Genomic DNA, 14396 nt, shown 5'->3' with positions numbered 1-14396 from the left:
GGATTTGAACCGTGTTTAGAATGCAACTCATTGGGATTGTTCTTATTTCTTTTCTATCACTATAGTCCTCAATAGGATTTTTTTGGGGGGTGAGGGGTTGGGCCCCACCCTGCAGTACTAGATGATCATGTGGTGCTAGGAATTGAAGGAGTCAGCTTCAAGGCAAGTGCCCTACCTCCCACACTGTTTCCCCTGCCCCTCGGTAGGATTTTATTGGGCAGCAGTTGTGTGCACTGACAGCAGGAATAGTGTTGACTAGCAGGCAAAACTGTCTTCCTCCTCAGTGGCAAATTTGGCCTCTGAGTGTCCTGTGAGTGAAAGCAGTAAACGAAAGGCCAGATGGTTAATAAAGTCAGGAGTCTTGAATACCTGAGCTTAGTTTTTTTAAGACTAGCAGGCTCTGATAGTTGCCCAAATGTTGAGTGTGTCTTTGTTTTGTTTTTGGGGTCTCATCTAGTGGTGCTTAGGCTTACTCCTGGCTCTGTGCTTAGGGATTACTCCTGGTGGCTCTGGGGCACCATATATGGTGCTGGAGATCAAACCCAGGTAGGCTGCATGTAAGGCAAGCACCCTACCATTTCTGGACCCAGAATGCTGAAGTCTTAATTAGAGCAGGTTCTGTTGTAAAGAGACAAGATTGCACTTCATTTGACAGGAGGGACTAGGTTTCATCCAATAAAAAAAAAAAAAAGCAGTGCTTGTTCTTGGGGGCAATGTGTTGGCTGACCCTCAGAAAGTTGATTCTCAAGACAGGGCTGCATGCCAGCCGCAAGGCCACTTGGGGTAAACCTATAGTCCAAAGATTATGCTGCTGGCTGCAACATTCTAGAAAATCAAAGCAGGTTTTTGTTTTTTTTGTTTTTGCTTTTTGTGTCACACCCAACGATGCATAGGAGTTACTCCTGGCTCACGCACTCAGGAATCACTCCTGGTGGACCATATGGGATGCTGGGAATCGAACCCGGGTGAGCCGCGTGCAAGGCAAACGCCCTACCCGCTGTGCTATCACTCCAGCCCCCAAAGCAGGTTGGTTTTAACTAATTTACATTAGTTATAACAGGTTTCAAGCCATCAGAGTCTTTTCCAGTTTTTTGTTTATTCCCTCCTCTCTCCATTTTGTTTTTGGCAATGCCAGGGATCAAACTCATAGCTTCACACATGTGAGGCAAGTGCTCTATTGCTTACATTCCAAAGCCTAGAATTCTTTCCTTCTTAGTCTCCCAATCTCTCAAAGTCCCTAGGAACTACTGTTAACATTCAACCCCAGGCTACGTGGGCCCATCAGTGCTGCGGTCCACCATGGCCACCCTAGCAGGGCTCAGGAACCATGCAGTTCCAGGAATTGAACTCTCTGATTATACTTTGTATTCCCAGCCATACAGTACTCCTCTGGTCCTATTTTTTTGTTTGTAGGCTACACTGAGCAGAACTCTTTTGTGATGTTCAGAGCTGGCAGTGGTATGGCTTGAAATTGCTCACAGTGCCAGGAATGGTGGACAGTAGGGCTGTTCAATTCACATAGGGCACCTGGGAATTAAACTGACCAGTGCTAGGTAGGCACTACTCCTCTGGGTCACTTTGTCAGTTTTGCATTAACAAAATCTCAAAGGAGTTCTAGAGCACTTCATGAAAAATGTTATTTTCATTAACATTATCCTTCAATTCTTTATTGTTATTTTTTGGGATCACAGTTGTCTGTGCTTAGGGATACTCATGACTCTGTTCAGAGTGACCCCTGGGATCAAACTGGGGTCTGTCACAAGCAAAGCAAATAAGCCTCTTAAGCCCTGTGCAAGTCACAAGATTGGGTATCAGTGGAAATTAATCTGTAGGGAAGTCAGGGAAGGTGCAGTAAGACAAATTTGGATGTGCATGCCATAATCCAGTAAGGAATGATTTAGGGTTAGAATGGGGGTGATGTTAGGGCTGGAGGGATAGCACATTTGCCTTGCACATGGGTGACCTGGGTTTGAACCCCAGTGCCCCAGATGGTCCCCTGAACACTGCCAGGAATGATCCCTGAGCACAGTCAGGAGTAAGCCCCAAGTACCACTGGGTGTGGCCCAAAAACAAAAATAAAAGGAATGGGGGTGGTGTTAGCACTAGAGTAAGTATATAAGAGCTAGATATAATTGTGCTGATGAAATATTAGACACTGAAACCTAGCAGGGATCTTTTGAACCTCCAGTGGAAATGTAGACTATGTGGGCTTTGATGTACACTTGGGTCTTCAGATCCTTTTAGGAATATCCTTCTTACAGCCTTATTCCTCTCATAAGAAGTATTTTTTTCATCCTGCTCCTCCTAAGAGAAACACCTTGACAAGAAGAACTATTCACTGTACACGCCCAGTCTGCATATACCAGACTCCTTGTACGAAGAATAAACATTATAATAAATGGCAACAGATGTCAAAACCAGAGTGGATTTCTTTATAAAGTATACATTGTTCCACTTACCTCAAGAGTTCTGTTTGGTATACAACCACACAAAAACAAAACTGTTTCAAATGAGCTGGTTTAATTTCAGATGGTACAGAATAAGGGATGGACCAAACACTTGAGGAAAGTACACTTTGGCAGGGTCTGGGCTAGGTTTACTGACTTCACTGCTACAGTAAAAACAGCTGAGAACCAGAGAATGAGAAACCTTATGAATTCTTTCTCTTCTTTTTTTAAATTTTTTTACAGAAGTTTATTCTTAAGTGTACAACAGGTTCCAAAACACTTCATTCTAGGTACTGCTGGCAACCGAGGTTACACAGGGAATCCAGATGTTTAACCAGAAATAGAATTAAAGATCACCATTATCTCCAGCACAAGAAACAGCTTACTTTTTGCCAGACTTCTTAATTCCACCAGTGGCTGCAAAAGGAAAAAGTTTCCAGTTAGAGAAAAACATTTTTTTGGTTTGTTTCTTTTGTGGCCAGGAGGCAAGTGAACACAAGGCCTCAAACATCAAGACAAGAGCTCTACTGGTAAGTTACAGCCCCGGGCCCCAGTGTATAAAGCTTGACTCCTGTATTGTGCACAAGCATGCACAGGGCTCTATTAATGTTGTCTATTCTAGGCAAAAGCAGAATGAGGCAGGTGCACAAACGGACTGATCTGATTTACACTCTGATGTGCGCATCATAGATTGGCTCTTTAATTCATATCACCTATCAACTTGCTATAGAGGTAATGAAGTCTTCATTGTTCAAAGCCAGAACCCCAAGCTGAACAGTCTGACTTTCCAGTTCATATTCTCAATTTTGGAGGTGGGGAGACAGAGGCATCCAAGTAGTGCTCAGGAGGTCTCAGGAACCACTCTTGGCAGCCAACTTAGGCTGAGCATTCAACACTAGAGTCCAGCAGTTCTAAAGGAACCATGTGGTACAAGGGATCAAACTCAGGGCCTTGCACATGCCCTGATATGTGTCCCTGGGCCCATAACTATCTCCCCAGTCCGTAAGTCTTTCTTCTTCTTCTTCTTTTTGTTTTTGTTTTTTGGCTTTTTGGGTCATACCCAGTGATGCACAGGGGTTACTCCTAGCTGTTCACTCAGTAAGAGTAGTGGGGGGTTGCACACCCAGCATGCACTCAAGAATCACTCCTGGCAGACTTGTGGAATCATATGGGATTCAGAGGATCAAACATGGTTTTCCTGTGTGCAAGCAAACGCCCCAACGATTGTGTACTATCTCTCCTGTATCTCTCCTGCCCCAAGTTCATATTCTTAACAGACATGCACGCGCGCACACACACACACACACACACACACACACACACACACACACACACACACACCACACAAATTTTCTCTCTGATTATATGGGCTGGACAGAATACACAAGGGTTCAGGTGCTTGCCCTGTATCCTGGTGATCATAGTTTGAATGCATGGCAAGACCATGTATGGCTATATAGACAAGCCCCCACCCTCAAGCAACTAGAATCTTGGCACTTTGGAAAACTCCTAAATTAGAAATCTTGCAAAGAAAAAAAAACAACAACATACTAAAGGGCTGGAGCGATAGCACAATCGGTAGGGTGTTTGCCTTGCATGAAGCCAACCCAGGTTTGATTCCCAGCATCCCATATGGTCCCCTGAGCACCACCAGGAGTTAATTCCTGAGTGCATGAGCCAGGAGTGTGCATCGAGGAGGGTGACCCAAAAAGCAAAAAAAAAAAAAAAAAAAGAAAAGAAAAGAAAAAAGAAATCTTGCAAAGTCCTGATTGACTTATACCATACCACCCTCTACAGCCCCAGTGTGGCTCACAGTGATGGAACAGAACAAGACATTAAGTGGAGAGAGAAGAGAATTCACTTTGTGAATGTAAATAACTATCTCGGAAGTACAAAGTATTATACAATGTTACCATAGCTCAAACAAAAACAATACCCAGAAAGAAATCTGTTGGTTACAAAAAATCTTTTTGTAATACCAAGTCCTCTTAAAGTCAAAGAAGAAGCAGAATAGGGGGTTACTAGGGGGCCAGAGCAATAGTATCTGGCTTCAATACCTTACCCAGGTTCAATAGTGGCCCTGGCATACAGTCCTCCAAGCCAGGCTTTATCCCTGAATACACAGCCAGGAGTAAACCCTGAGCAATGCCAGGTGTAGTCCCCCCAAAACAAATAAAAAAATGATTAGGCTGAAAAATCACACAGGGGCCCCAGCAACTCTTCGGCAAGAGCCATGCTTTCCCTGCTTGCATGCAGGAACCCTGTGCTCTACCACAGCAAGGTCCCCCAGCAACCCAAGGAGCTAACTTCACCTCAGCTTCACTAAGTGTAGCACCACAGGGGCTGCGGGGGAGGCATAATGCGGAACAGCAAACCAAAGAGTCTGGACTTGATCCTTCAAGTCTGTCAGCATCCGAAAGTAATAAAGATGAAAAAAATTTAATTTTGTGGAGGAATCCCCAGCAGTGCTCGAGATTCTGGTGCTGGACCCCAGAGCCCCTGAGCATGCTATGCTGACACTCCAGGTCCCAGTAGTCACTGGATTTAACATGTCACTGTCATTCTGTTGCTAATCGATTTGCTCGAGTGGGCACCAGTAACGTCTCCATTGTGAGACTTGTTAGTTTTTGGCATACTGAATACACCACAGTACCTTGCCAGGCTCTGCCGTGTGGGCGGGATACTTTTGGTAACATGCCGGGCTCTCCCAGAGGGACGGAGGAATCGAACCCGGGTCAGCCGTGTGCAAGGCAAATGCCGTACCCGCTGTGCTAGTGCTCCAGCCCGATTTAACATGAGTAGCAACTAAATAATTGTGATGGTTGGGGCCAGGGCGATACAGTACAGCGAGGGTAGGGCGTTTGCTGTGCAGGCGGCCGACCCAGGTACAATCCCCGGCATCCCATATTGTCCCCCAAGCATTGCCAGGAGTAATTCCTGAGTGCAGAGCCTGGGGTATCGCCGGGTGTGACCCCCAAACAAAATAAATACACAGCAAAAAAACTGTATTGGCTACGCATGAAATGTGTGCGCCTTGAGTTAACTTCTCCGCGGTCATTTTTGCAGCTTCCCTAAGGAAGGGGTGCACGGACTCCCCGAGAGACAGGCAGACTTCGTCTTAGACCTGATCTCGATCCAGCCCCCTTCTCGTTGCGGGGAGCACCGCGCTGACCACAGGCTGGCCGGCCGGCCGCCACGGCACCCCTGCCAGCACCCCTGCGTGCGCCAGATCCGGCCCTCACTCACCCAGGGGGCCCTTCCCCGCGGCCTTGGCTTTTAGTTCCTCGAGTTTCTTCTGCTCCTCCTTCTGTTTCTGCTTGAATGCCTTATCTTCCTAGAGAGAGGCAGAGCGGGGTAAGAGCGGGCGGGATTCCCAGCCCTGCGCGCCCGTCCACGCCCCGGCCGGCACCTGCCCTCACCTCGTCCATTTCCTTGGCCTGTTTCTTGGGCTGCTTCAGGGGCTTCTTCTTGCCACCTGCGGAGGAACACCCGCACGCTCAGCCCGGGCTCCGGCGCGTCCCGCCCCGTCCCCCACCGTCCACTTGTGCCCCGACCACTCACCTTCGCGGCCGGACATGGCGCCTGCCGCCCCTCGCCCGGGCTCTGCCACAGGAAGCGGAGAGCGGCAGCTCAGCGCGCGCTCGCTGATTGGCTCCCAACCAGGAAGTGGCACTCCCGGAAGCGGCCCTGGGAGGCGGGCGCTAGAGGGTCAGAGGTGAGCTGAGTGGCAGGCGCTGTTCTGCGACTTCGGCTTCGGCGCTGGGCGCGCCAGGTAAAGAGGAGGAGGGTCGTGAGGCGAGGGGAGGGTCCGGAAGCCGGGACGGTGCTTTTACCGGAAGGCGCCGGGACTGGAACGGCGCCCGGGGAAAGCGTTGCAGGTAGAAGGAAGGGCGAGAGCAGAGGTCTTCCGACAAACCTTCGCCGCATTCCTGGAACCGAGGAAGGCACAGAGTGGCCAGGAGATGCGAGGGAGGTGGCGGAGTGGGAAGGGGCTAGAGCATATGGACCTAGAGCTTTGCAGACCACAGGAGGGAGTTTGGGTTTGTGATCCAAGATGTGACTTTTTGCAAATTCTGTGTATTCACCCACTACACTTTTTTGCTCATATATGATATACGTTAATACTTTCATACATATGTATTGTGAACAAAAAGTGTCAGCCTTGCAAAACTGAAGTCCTAGTGAACTGTAACCAAAGTAAATGAAATGCATGTCATAGGTCATGGGAAGTGTGTGCGCGCAGAAAATTAGATAAATAAGGCAGAGATCGTGAGTAAGGAGTTGCCGATGGATGGGAATGATACTGAAACAGTATACCTGGGTCAGCAGTTCACAGAGAGTGAACAGTTCTCTGTCAGAAGACAGAGTAGGTAGTGTGCAGGCCTTAAGGCAGGATAGCTTTGGTGTTCAGCAACATCAAGAAGGGTCATGCAGAGTAATTTATGAGTTGAAGTGTGTTAGCTGACCTTAATCAGCAACATGTTTATTAAATCATTACATTGTACTTCTTAGACTCAGTGAAACTGGGGCAAAGGTGCACATGATGAACAAGAGTGGAAAAGGAAGACTAGTGGCTGATGAGGTCAGAGAAGAATGAGTCAGGAATCAGATGTCCTGTAAGCCATAGAAAAGTATTTAGGTTTTTACCTTTGGAACTGTTGTAGGCTTTGAGCACAGAGGTGGGATCTGGCATGGTTTTGAGTGGACACTGGTTGCTTTCAGACATGCACAGATTGATAAATAGAACATAGGTGCTAGTGTGGAATCTGGGAGACGTGTTTGGTGGCAAATTTCTAAAGGAAGTAACTGTAACTAATGGACTGACTATGAAGTGAGAAAAAAAGCTGAGTGAGGGTTGAATAAGACTTTTGGCCTGATGACGACATGGTGTTTCCATCAGCCAAGATGGAGGCTGTGGAACAGGCAACTTTAGGGGTGGGGGCAGGGAGATAAGGTCCCCTTTAGCATTCCAAGCAGAGATATGGATGGACTAACACAACAGTGGACCTGAAATCCAGAATAAACTGAGCCATAGTCAGCACAGTTTTTCTCTCTTTTTCTTTATCTTTTTTGTTTGTCTTTTGGGCCACACCCAGCAATGCTCAGGGATTACTCCTGGTTCTGCTTTGGAGTCACTCCTCGTGATGCACGGGGCACCATATGGGATGCTGGGGATGAAACCCAGGTCAGCTGATGCAAGGCAAGAACCCTACCTGCTGTCTTATCACTTCCAACCCTATTGATTTTTTTGTTTTTTATTGTGATGCTAGGGATCAAACTCAGAGCCCCACACATATATGGATGCACTCTATCACTGATCAACATCCTGTGTCCAGTAAAAACTAAATTGAGATACTTGGCAAGTAATTCACCTATTTACTATGTGCAGTCAGTGGTTTTGCTTCAACATTCACAATGTTTTGCAGCCATCACCATGGTCAATTTTAGAACATTTCACAGGTGGTTTTAGAGCCAGGGGTCTGCATGGGAGGAGACGGAAGACTGAACCCTGAGCCTCTGGTAGAAATGGGGAGTTGAGTGGGAACTGGATGCACCTTTCAAGGAGGGAACTGTTTCCCGAGGGATGGACTGCCAACAGGGTGAGTGTCTGAGGACTGAAAACTGATTACTGGGTTTAGCAATGTGGAGATAACCTAGACAAAAGCCGTTCTAGTGACCTGTTGGGAGTGAAGAACAGATTAGAAAGGGTTTAACAAAATGGGAAGAGGGACTGGAGGTGGTTGGATACTGGTTGTCGGGGAGGTTTATTCCAGATAGGAATTAAGAAGTGGAGTAGAAGTTGGGAGACAGTAGACACTGTCTGATGACTGATGATCAATGACTGATGATTAATGAGTGACTGTGGGGTGGGGAGAGGACATGGTACCTGGGGCATAGCTTAGTCTTCCTTGGACATAAATTCTTCATCCTGAGGATCAGGGGAAAATGGAAAGGGGACAGATACTACAGGAAGGTGTAGTGGGAGTTCTTTTCCAGTTTCTTGTATTTTTCTGGCGAAGTGAAGTAAGTTTTTAATTAAAAGTGAGGATGAAAATGGAGGAATTGTACAGCATCTAAGGCACTTGACTAACATGGGTTTGATACCCAGCACCCTATATGGTCTCCTGAGCCCCACCAGGAGTAAGCTCTGAGTAATGCTGGGTGTGGCCCAAAGACAAAGAGTGTTGGATAGGGGTGTGGCCTCCTTATGCGGGGGGGGGGGGGGGGGGGCCCAAATTTGACTCAATATACTGTGTGGTTCCCTATGCATTGGGTGAAGGGTACTGCTGAGAAGCACCTGATGTGGCCCCAACACTAAAACAAAAAACAAGCAAAAGGGTGTTGAAAGCTTCAGAGAAACTGAAGCAATCTGAGTAGCACCTGCGGGACCTGGCAGGAGTTTTGAGAGGCCTGGGAGAGCAACCTGGGTTGAGTAGGATCAAGAATGAGGGGGCCTGGGAAAAAGTGACAACCCCAGTGACACTTCTGTGTGGGCATAGTGGGCACTGTGGTTGGCAGGGCCTCCAGGCTCTGCACTTTGCTTAGATGAGGGGGTCATGGTGCAGGATTGTTGTGGGGGTCACAGCTTGTGTGCAGGGTCTTGGGGATTGCCTGACTCTTGTGATCCAACTGGTGTGCATTTTGTGAGTGTGTGTGTGTGTGCGCGCTTCTTTGGGCCTTAAGGGGAGCCAGGGATCCTGTGCAGCCCCACATATTCCCTCCCATGTCTCTGTGATCCAACAGGTGTGTGTGTGTGTGTGTGTGTGTGTGTGTGTGTGTGTTCCTTTGGGCCTTAAGGGGAGTCAGGGATCCCATGCAGCCCCACATGTTCCCTCCCATGTCTCTGTTCTGACCACTTTGGCCAAGAGGTATGTCCCTACCAACTTTGTTTTTGAGTGGACTGAGTCTGTCCCAGTGGGCAGGATAGAGAGGGGGGCTAAGGTGCTGTGAGCCGGTTTCTGCATTGGCCCAGGAAGCCCGTTTCCTGATAGCTGGCAAGCCTGCAGTCTCCTGCCTGTCTCCCTGCTCTCTGCTCTTCTCACTCTGGTTATTCTGCCATTTGGCCACAGGGTGTCACTCTAGCAGATAGAGCTAGCAGGGAGAGGTGCGGTTGGGGGGGCGGGGGGGGGTGGTGCTGTTAACCAGAGGAGGGTCCTGCTGGTCCAGCTTTGCCCAGCATGGGTCACTGGACCTCACCCTAGGTCCTTAGCAGTCACTGCTGCTCTCGCAATGGGGCAGGGCCTGACTGGATAATGGGAAGCTGACTCCCTGTGTTGTTAAGGAAATGATCTGGAGGCAGTAGGCGTTGGGGCCCACACATCAAAGCCAAGCGGGAAAGGAGAGATTAAAGAAACCTAACCTGTTGAGCAGTGACTTAAATGGGAAAGGAGGGACTCGCTTCAGGAGGGTGAGAAACGTGAGACTAGGGTTGGTAGCTAAGTCTGACTCAGGCAGGAGAAGGGCTGGTGTGAGCCTGAGAGAAGCCCTTTAAGGAACTGCTTGTTTTTTTGTGGCCTCCTCAGCCCCCTGAAATGCCTTCTCAAAGGAGAGCTGAGGAAGGAAATTTCTGTCTTGGGCATGGAGGACTTATGCCCTCAAACTTCATTTTCGGTTTGTGGGCCACACCCTGCAGTGCTGGCGATAAAGCAAACCTGGGGCTCCAACGGGCGAAGCAAAGCGTGCACTCCCGCCCTTGGAGCACGTCCCCGCCCTCCTGGAGCTTAACTGAAACTGCTTCCCAGTGTTGAGGCAGCCTTTAGGTCACTGACTAAGAAGTTGGTTTTGAGAAGTGGGTTTTTTTTTTCTTGTTTGTTTTTGGGGCCATATCCAGCCATGCTCAGGTGTTACTCCTAGCTTTGCACTTGGGGATCACTCTTGGCAGTGCTCAGAGCACTATATGGGATGCTGAAGATCAAACCTGGGTTGGCCGCATGCAGGGCAAGTGCCTTCCCTAGCTCCTGTTCTGAGAGTCTTTTGCTGAAACTTTCCCTGAAATCCCCTCAGTGACACAGTTCTCCCTGGAATCTTTATGTGTCTTTATGGGACTTTGTCAGCAAAGATGCAATTTGCTTTGTTTTGTTTTGTTTTTTGGGGGGCACACCCAGTGATGCTCAGGGTTATTCTTGGTCTGCACTCACAAATTACTCCTGACAGTGCTCAGGGGACAATATCGATGCCAGAGATCAAATCTGGATTGGCCACGTGCAGAGGCCCTATCCTCTCCACTGTTGCTCCAGCCCCAGAATGGATACAACTTTGACATCAGAGAACTGGTGCCAGGATTCTCATTTGAGCCATAGCAGAATCAGAGAGCGGGGGTGGAGTAAGGAAGAGGTGGGGGTGGCTCGAATGAGAATTCTGGTTCTCTCCTTCCATCCAGTTTCATTGCCCAAGAGCCTGGGGGTGGGAGACTGGGGGCCACTGGTCGCAGGCCCAGATATCATACTGTTCAGAACCATCGGGAGCCTGGGAACCTAATGTGACAGCCTTCCTGCTGCGAGCTCATCTGTCTGGTGTTTCCCCTGCAGGTTTCCCCATGACGGGTGCAGCCCATGTTCAGCATGCAGCACGTTGTGGGTGCACCCCCAGGTCTGGTGCGAAGAGGCCTCCTTGGCAGGGACCTTGCTGTGACTAGGACTTTCTGCAGCTCAGGCTCGAGCCGGCCCAGAGAGAAACGGCCCGAGGAGGTGGCCTTTGGACTCTACAGCCGCCTTTCGGCGCTGGGCAGGACCGTGGGACGCAGCTTTCAGCAACGAGCGTCCTCCACAGCCAAGATCTGGTGGGACAGATATGAAGAGTTTGTTGGACTCAATGAGGTTCGAGAGGCTCAGGGAAATGTGACAGAGGTGAGAAGGGCTGTGGGCTGGTGTCCTGACATGGGGAGTTATGCCACCCGAGGTAACTTACAGCCCTTTAATGGGATGGTGAGAGCTGGAGTGGGGAGTGGGGACTCAGGAGACAACTCCAAGGCTCTCAGGAATGCAGTGTCCACCACTTGGCCAGAGCCCCATGGTTCAGGATGTACTTGACCCCATGGCCATCTGGGATGAGCTGCTTTTCAGCCACTGCGTCTTCAAACTCCTCCGCAGTAAACTTATTCAGCACCCAGAGCCAGAGAGATAGTACAGTGGGCTGGGCACTGGTCTTGCATGTGGCCAGCGATCCCACTGAGGTGGGGCAGGTGCGGGGATTGGCTTGTTTTTCATTGAACAACCTGGGTTCTCTACATGGCGGCACCGAGGATGACCTGGGTGAGGCTCTCTGTGGAACTGGGTCCCGTGATTCACGAGTCACTGACCATTTCTGCCCCTCCTGTTAGGGCTCGCAGATGCCCTGGCAGCACTGGGGGCAGGTGGTGAGAGATGTCTGGAGTGGGCGTCACAGGGCTCTCAGGACTGTTGGGAAGGCAGGACACCGAGTACTGTGCTGTGGAGGAGAGAGCTGCCCGCGGAGGCTGTTTATCAGAAGTGCACTCTGCCACCCCTTTTTCCATTCTAGCTTAGGCACAGAGCAGGGTAGGGAGGTGGGAAGAGGCTGGGGGTCAGCGGAAGGCCCCCGAGGCCCAGTGCTTGGAGGTGACGCAACTTGTGCTGAGCCAGGGTTTTTGCATCTGTGAAGGAGGCTGTAGTTGCAGTGATGCCTCTCACGGCACTGCGTGGGGCGGAAGGAAGGTGACACACCTGCATCAGCTTAAGAACATGCTCCTCAGGCTGTCAGTGGGCTGGTGTTGACCAGGTCTGGTGCATTGTTAGCTATTTCCAGATTTCCCCAGGGCGTCTTATTTCTGCGTGAATGCATAAATCCGCTGGCTCTGACAGGCGTGGCCTGGGGCACTTGGAGGACCTCTGGGAGGCCCAAGACAACGGGGCTGAGGGGCTGTATTTCCACCCTCTGCACTGAGACCCCTAGCAGCCAGCAGATACCTTGGGAAAAGAATTGAGCCCATGTGCATGCAGAGAAAAGAGGCTGCTCACCTCTATTCTTCTTTCTATAGGCGGAAAAAGTGTTCATGGTGGCTCGAGGCCTTGTCCGAGAGGCTCGGGAAGACTTGGAAGCTCAGCAGGCCAAGCTGAAGGAGGTGAGGGACCGCTTGGACCGCATCTCCCGGGATGACAACCAGTACCTGGAGCTGGCCACCCTGGAGCACAGAATGCTACAGGTAGGCTTGGCTGGGTAGGGGGAGACCCTTAGTGGTCTGCTGGTTAGAAAGTAAGGTGGGGGGTGCGCCAGGAGCTCCTGCCAAGCGGCTGGGTCCCAGAAGCGGGGAGTATCAAGGTGCCAGAGGGCATAGCCATTGCCCTTCTGTTTTTATTTTTCCTTCTTGGGTCACACCCAGCGATGCTCTGGAGTTATTCCTGGCTCTGTACTTAAGAATTAGTTCTGACGGTGCTGGGGAACCATATGAGATGCTCGGGATTGAACCCAGGTACGCCACGTGCAAGGCAAACACCCTCCTTGCTATACTATTACTGTCCCAGGCACTGCCCTTCTGATAGACCCAGCCTACAGACATTGGTCAAACCTAAGACTGCTTGGGAAGGACTGAAGGTCTATGTGAGCATGCTCACTTCCTGCGCTGTCCACTGAAGGGGTCTGTGCTGCTTCACAGCCCACGTATTCCTGGAGCACCTACTCTGTGCCAGGCATGAGCCTGAGCCCCAGGGTCCTCACAGTAGACGTTGCTGGTGGTGACAGTGCTCAGGCCAGGTGGCTGCCATTAACACAGTTTTGTTCCTGCAGGAGGAAAAGAGGCTGCGTGCGGCCCACACACGTGCTGAAGACTCGGAGCGAGAGAAGTTCTCTCTCTTCTCTGCGGCCGTGAGGGAAAGTCACGAGAAGGAGCGCACGCGGGCTGAGAGGACCAAGAACTGGTCGCTCATCGGCTCGGTCCTGGGGGCTCTGATCGGTGTGGTGGGCTCCACCTATGTGAACCGTGTGCGGCTGCAGGAGCTGAAGGCCTTACTCCTGGAGGCGCAGAAGGGGCCAGTGAGCCTCCAGGAGGCCATCCGAGAACAGGCTTCCAGCTACTCGCTGCAGCAGAAGGACCTCCATGACCTCATGCTCGATCTGAGGGGCCTGGTGCAGGTGGGGCCGGGGCAGAGCTCCGGGTCCCAGGCAGGTACTACCCCCACCCGAGACAGAGACACAGATGTCCTTTCAGCCGCCTTGAAAGAGCAGCTCAGCCATTCCAGACAGGTTCATTCATGTCTCGAGGGTTTACGAGAGCAGCTTCATGGCTTGGAAAAGACTTTAAGCCACACAGCTGGGGTGGTGCAGCTCGCAAAAGCTGCAGCACACCCGGGCCTGGTTGAGCCTGCAGATGGGGCTCTGCCTGGCTCTTTGCTGGAGCACGGGAGTGTGATCCTGGCACTGGCGGACGTGGAGCAGAGGCTCGAAGCCCAGGTCAACAGAAACACTGTCTACAGCACAATGGTCACCTGCCTGGCATTCGTGGCCACATTGCCTGTGCTCTACATCCTGTTCAAGGCCAGCTAACCCCTGGACCCTTCTCCAGAGAGTGTAAGAAATAGGTGTAGAGGTGGATTTAATTAGATCCCAGCAATGGAGTAAACCTGTGGGGGTGCACACCACTCTTTGGGGTGCTCTGAGTCTGAGCACCATCTGCAGTGGCTTGTCAGCTGATAAACTTTGCTTTCTAGCCAACTATAATTTATATTCATTATCAAAACTTTGTGCTGGTGTTCAATTAAAATGCCTTTGCATTTGTATTGAAAGTAATTTATATCCGTTTGAGTTTGGCCATTGAAGGTTGAGATTTCGGACTTGAGAGTCGGGTCTGGGGTTTGTGTAATTGCTCCCCTTGTTCCTCCTCCCTCCTCTCTGTCTCAGTCCTGTCCTTGGTTCAGGGCCATTTTGGATACACTGACCTGTGGAGCCTGGATTTTCATTTTGATTCCCGGCCATCCGTTCACCCAGTCCTCTCTGCTG

The 14396-nt window shown here is 50.4% G+C and overlaps 1 protein-coding gene and 1 long non-coding RNA gene across 4 annotated transcripts; one reads left to right on the top strand and one right to left on the bottom strand.

Moving 5' to 3' along the window:
* Window positions 1–2501: 2501 nt before the first annotated feature.
* On the bottom strand, window positions 2502–6110 carry LOC129404429 (uncharacterized). 2 transcript variants are annotated; one of them, XR_008629859.1, is made up of 4 exons: window positions 6009–6110; window positions 5867–5922; window positions 5694–5777; window positions 2502–2864 (listed from the first exon to the last, which is right to left on the bottom strand). It is a non-coding gene; the product is annotated as an uncharacterized LOC129404429 (long non-coding RNA). The 2 variants fall into 2 exon arrangements; XR_008629860.1 differs by having other exon boundaries at window positions 5694–5781; window positions 6009–6098.
* A 20-nt stretch (window positions 6111–6130) lies between these two features.
* On the top strand, window positions 6131–14235 carry CCDC51 (coiled-coil domain containing 51). 2 transcript variants are annotated; one of them, XM_012934226.2, is made up of 4 exons: window positions 6131–6219; window positions 10976–11293; window positions 12442–12606; window positions 13188–14235. In XM_012934226.2, the coding sequence occupies exons 2-4, from the start codon at window positions 11000–11002 to the stop codon at window positions 13941–13943; spliced, it is 1215 nt and encodes a 404-aa protein (XP_012789680.1). In that variant the 5' UTR covers window positions 6131–6219; window positions 10976–10999; the 3' UTR covers window positions 13944–14235. The 2 variants fall into 2 exon arrangements, with proteins under 2 accessions (XP_012789680.1, XP_054993033.1); XM_055137058.1 differs by lacking the exon at window positions 6131–6219 and adding an exon at window positions 7899–8047.
* The last annotated feature ends 161 nt before the right edge of the window (window positions 14236–14396 follow it).

The sequence above is a fragment of the Sorex araneus genome, chromosome 4, assembly GCF_027595985.1.
Source record: "Sorex araneus isolate mSorAra2 chromosome 4, mSorAra2.pri, whole genome shotgun sequence".
NCBI lineage: Eukaryota > Metazoa > Chordata > Mammalia > Eulipotyphla > Soricidae > Sorex > Sorex araneus.
Note: the sequence above shows the minus strand (reverse complement) of the source record. Positions and strands in the feature narration are given on the sequence as shown.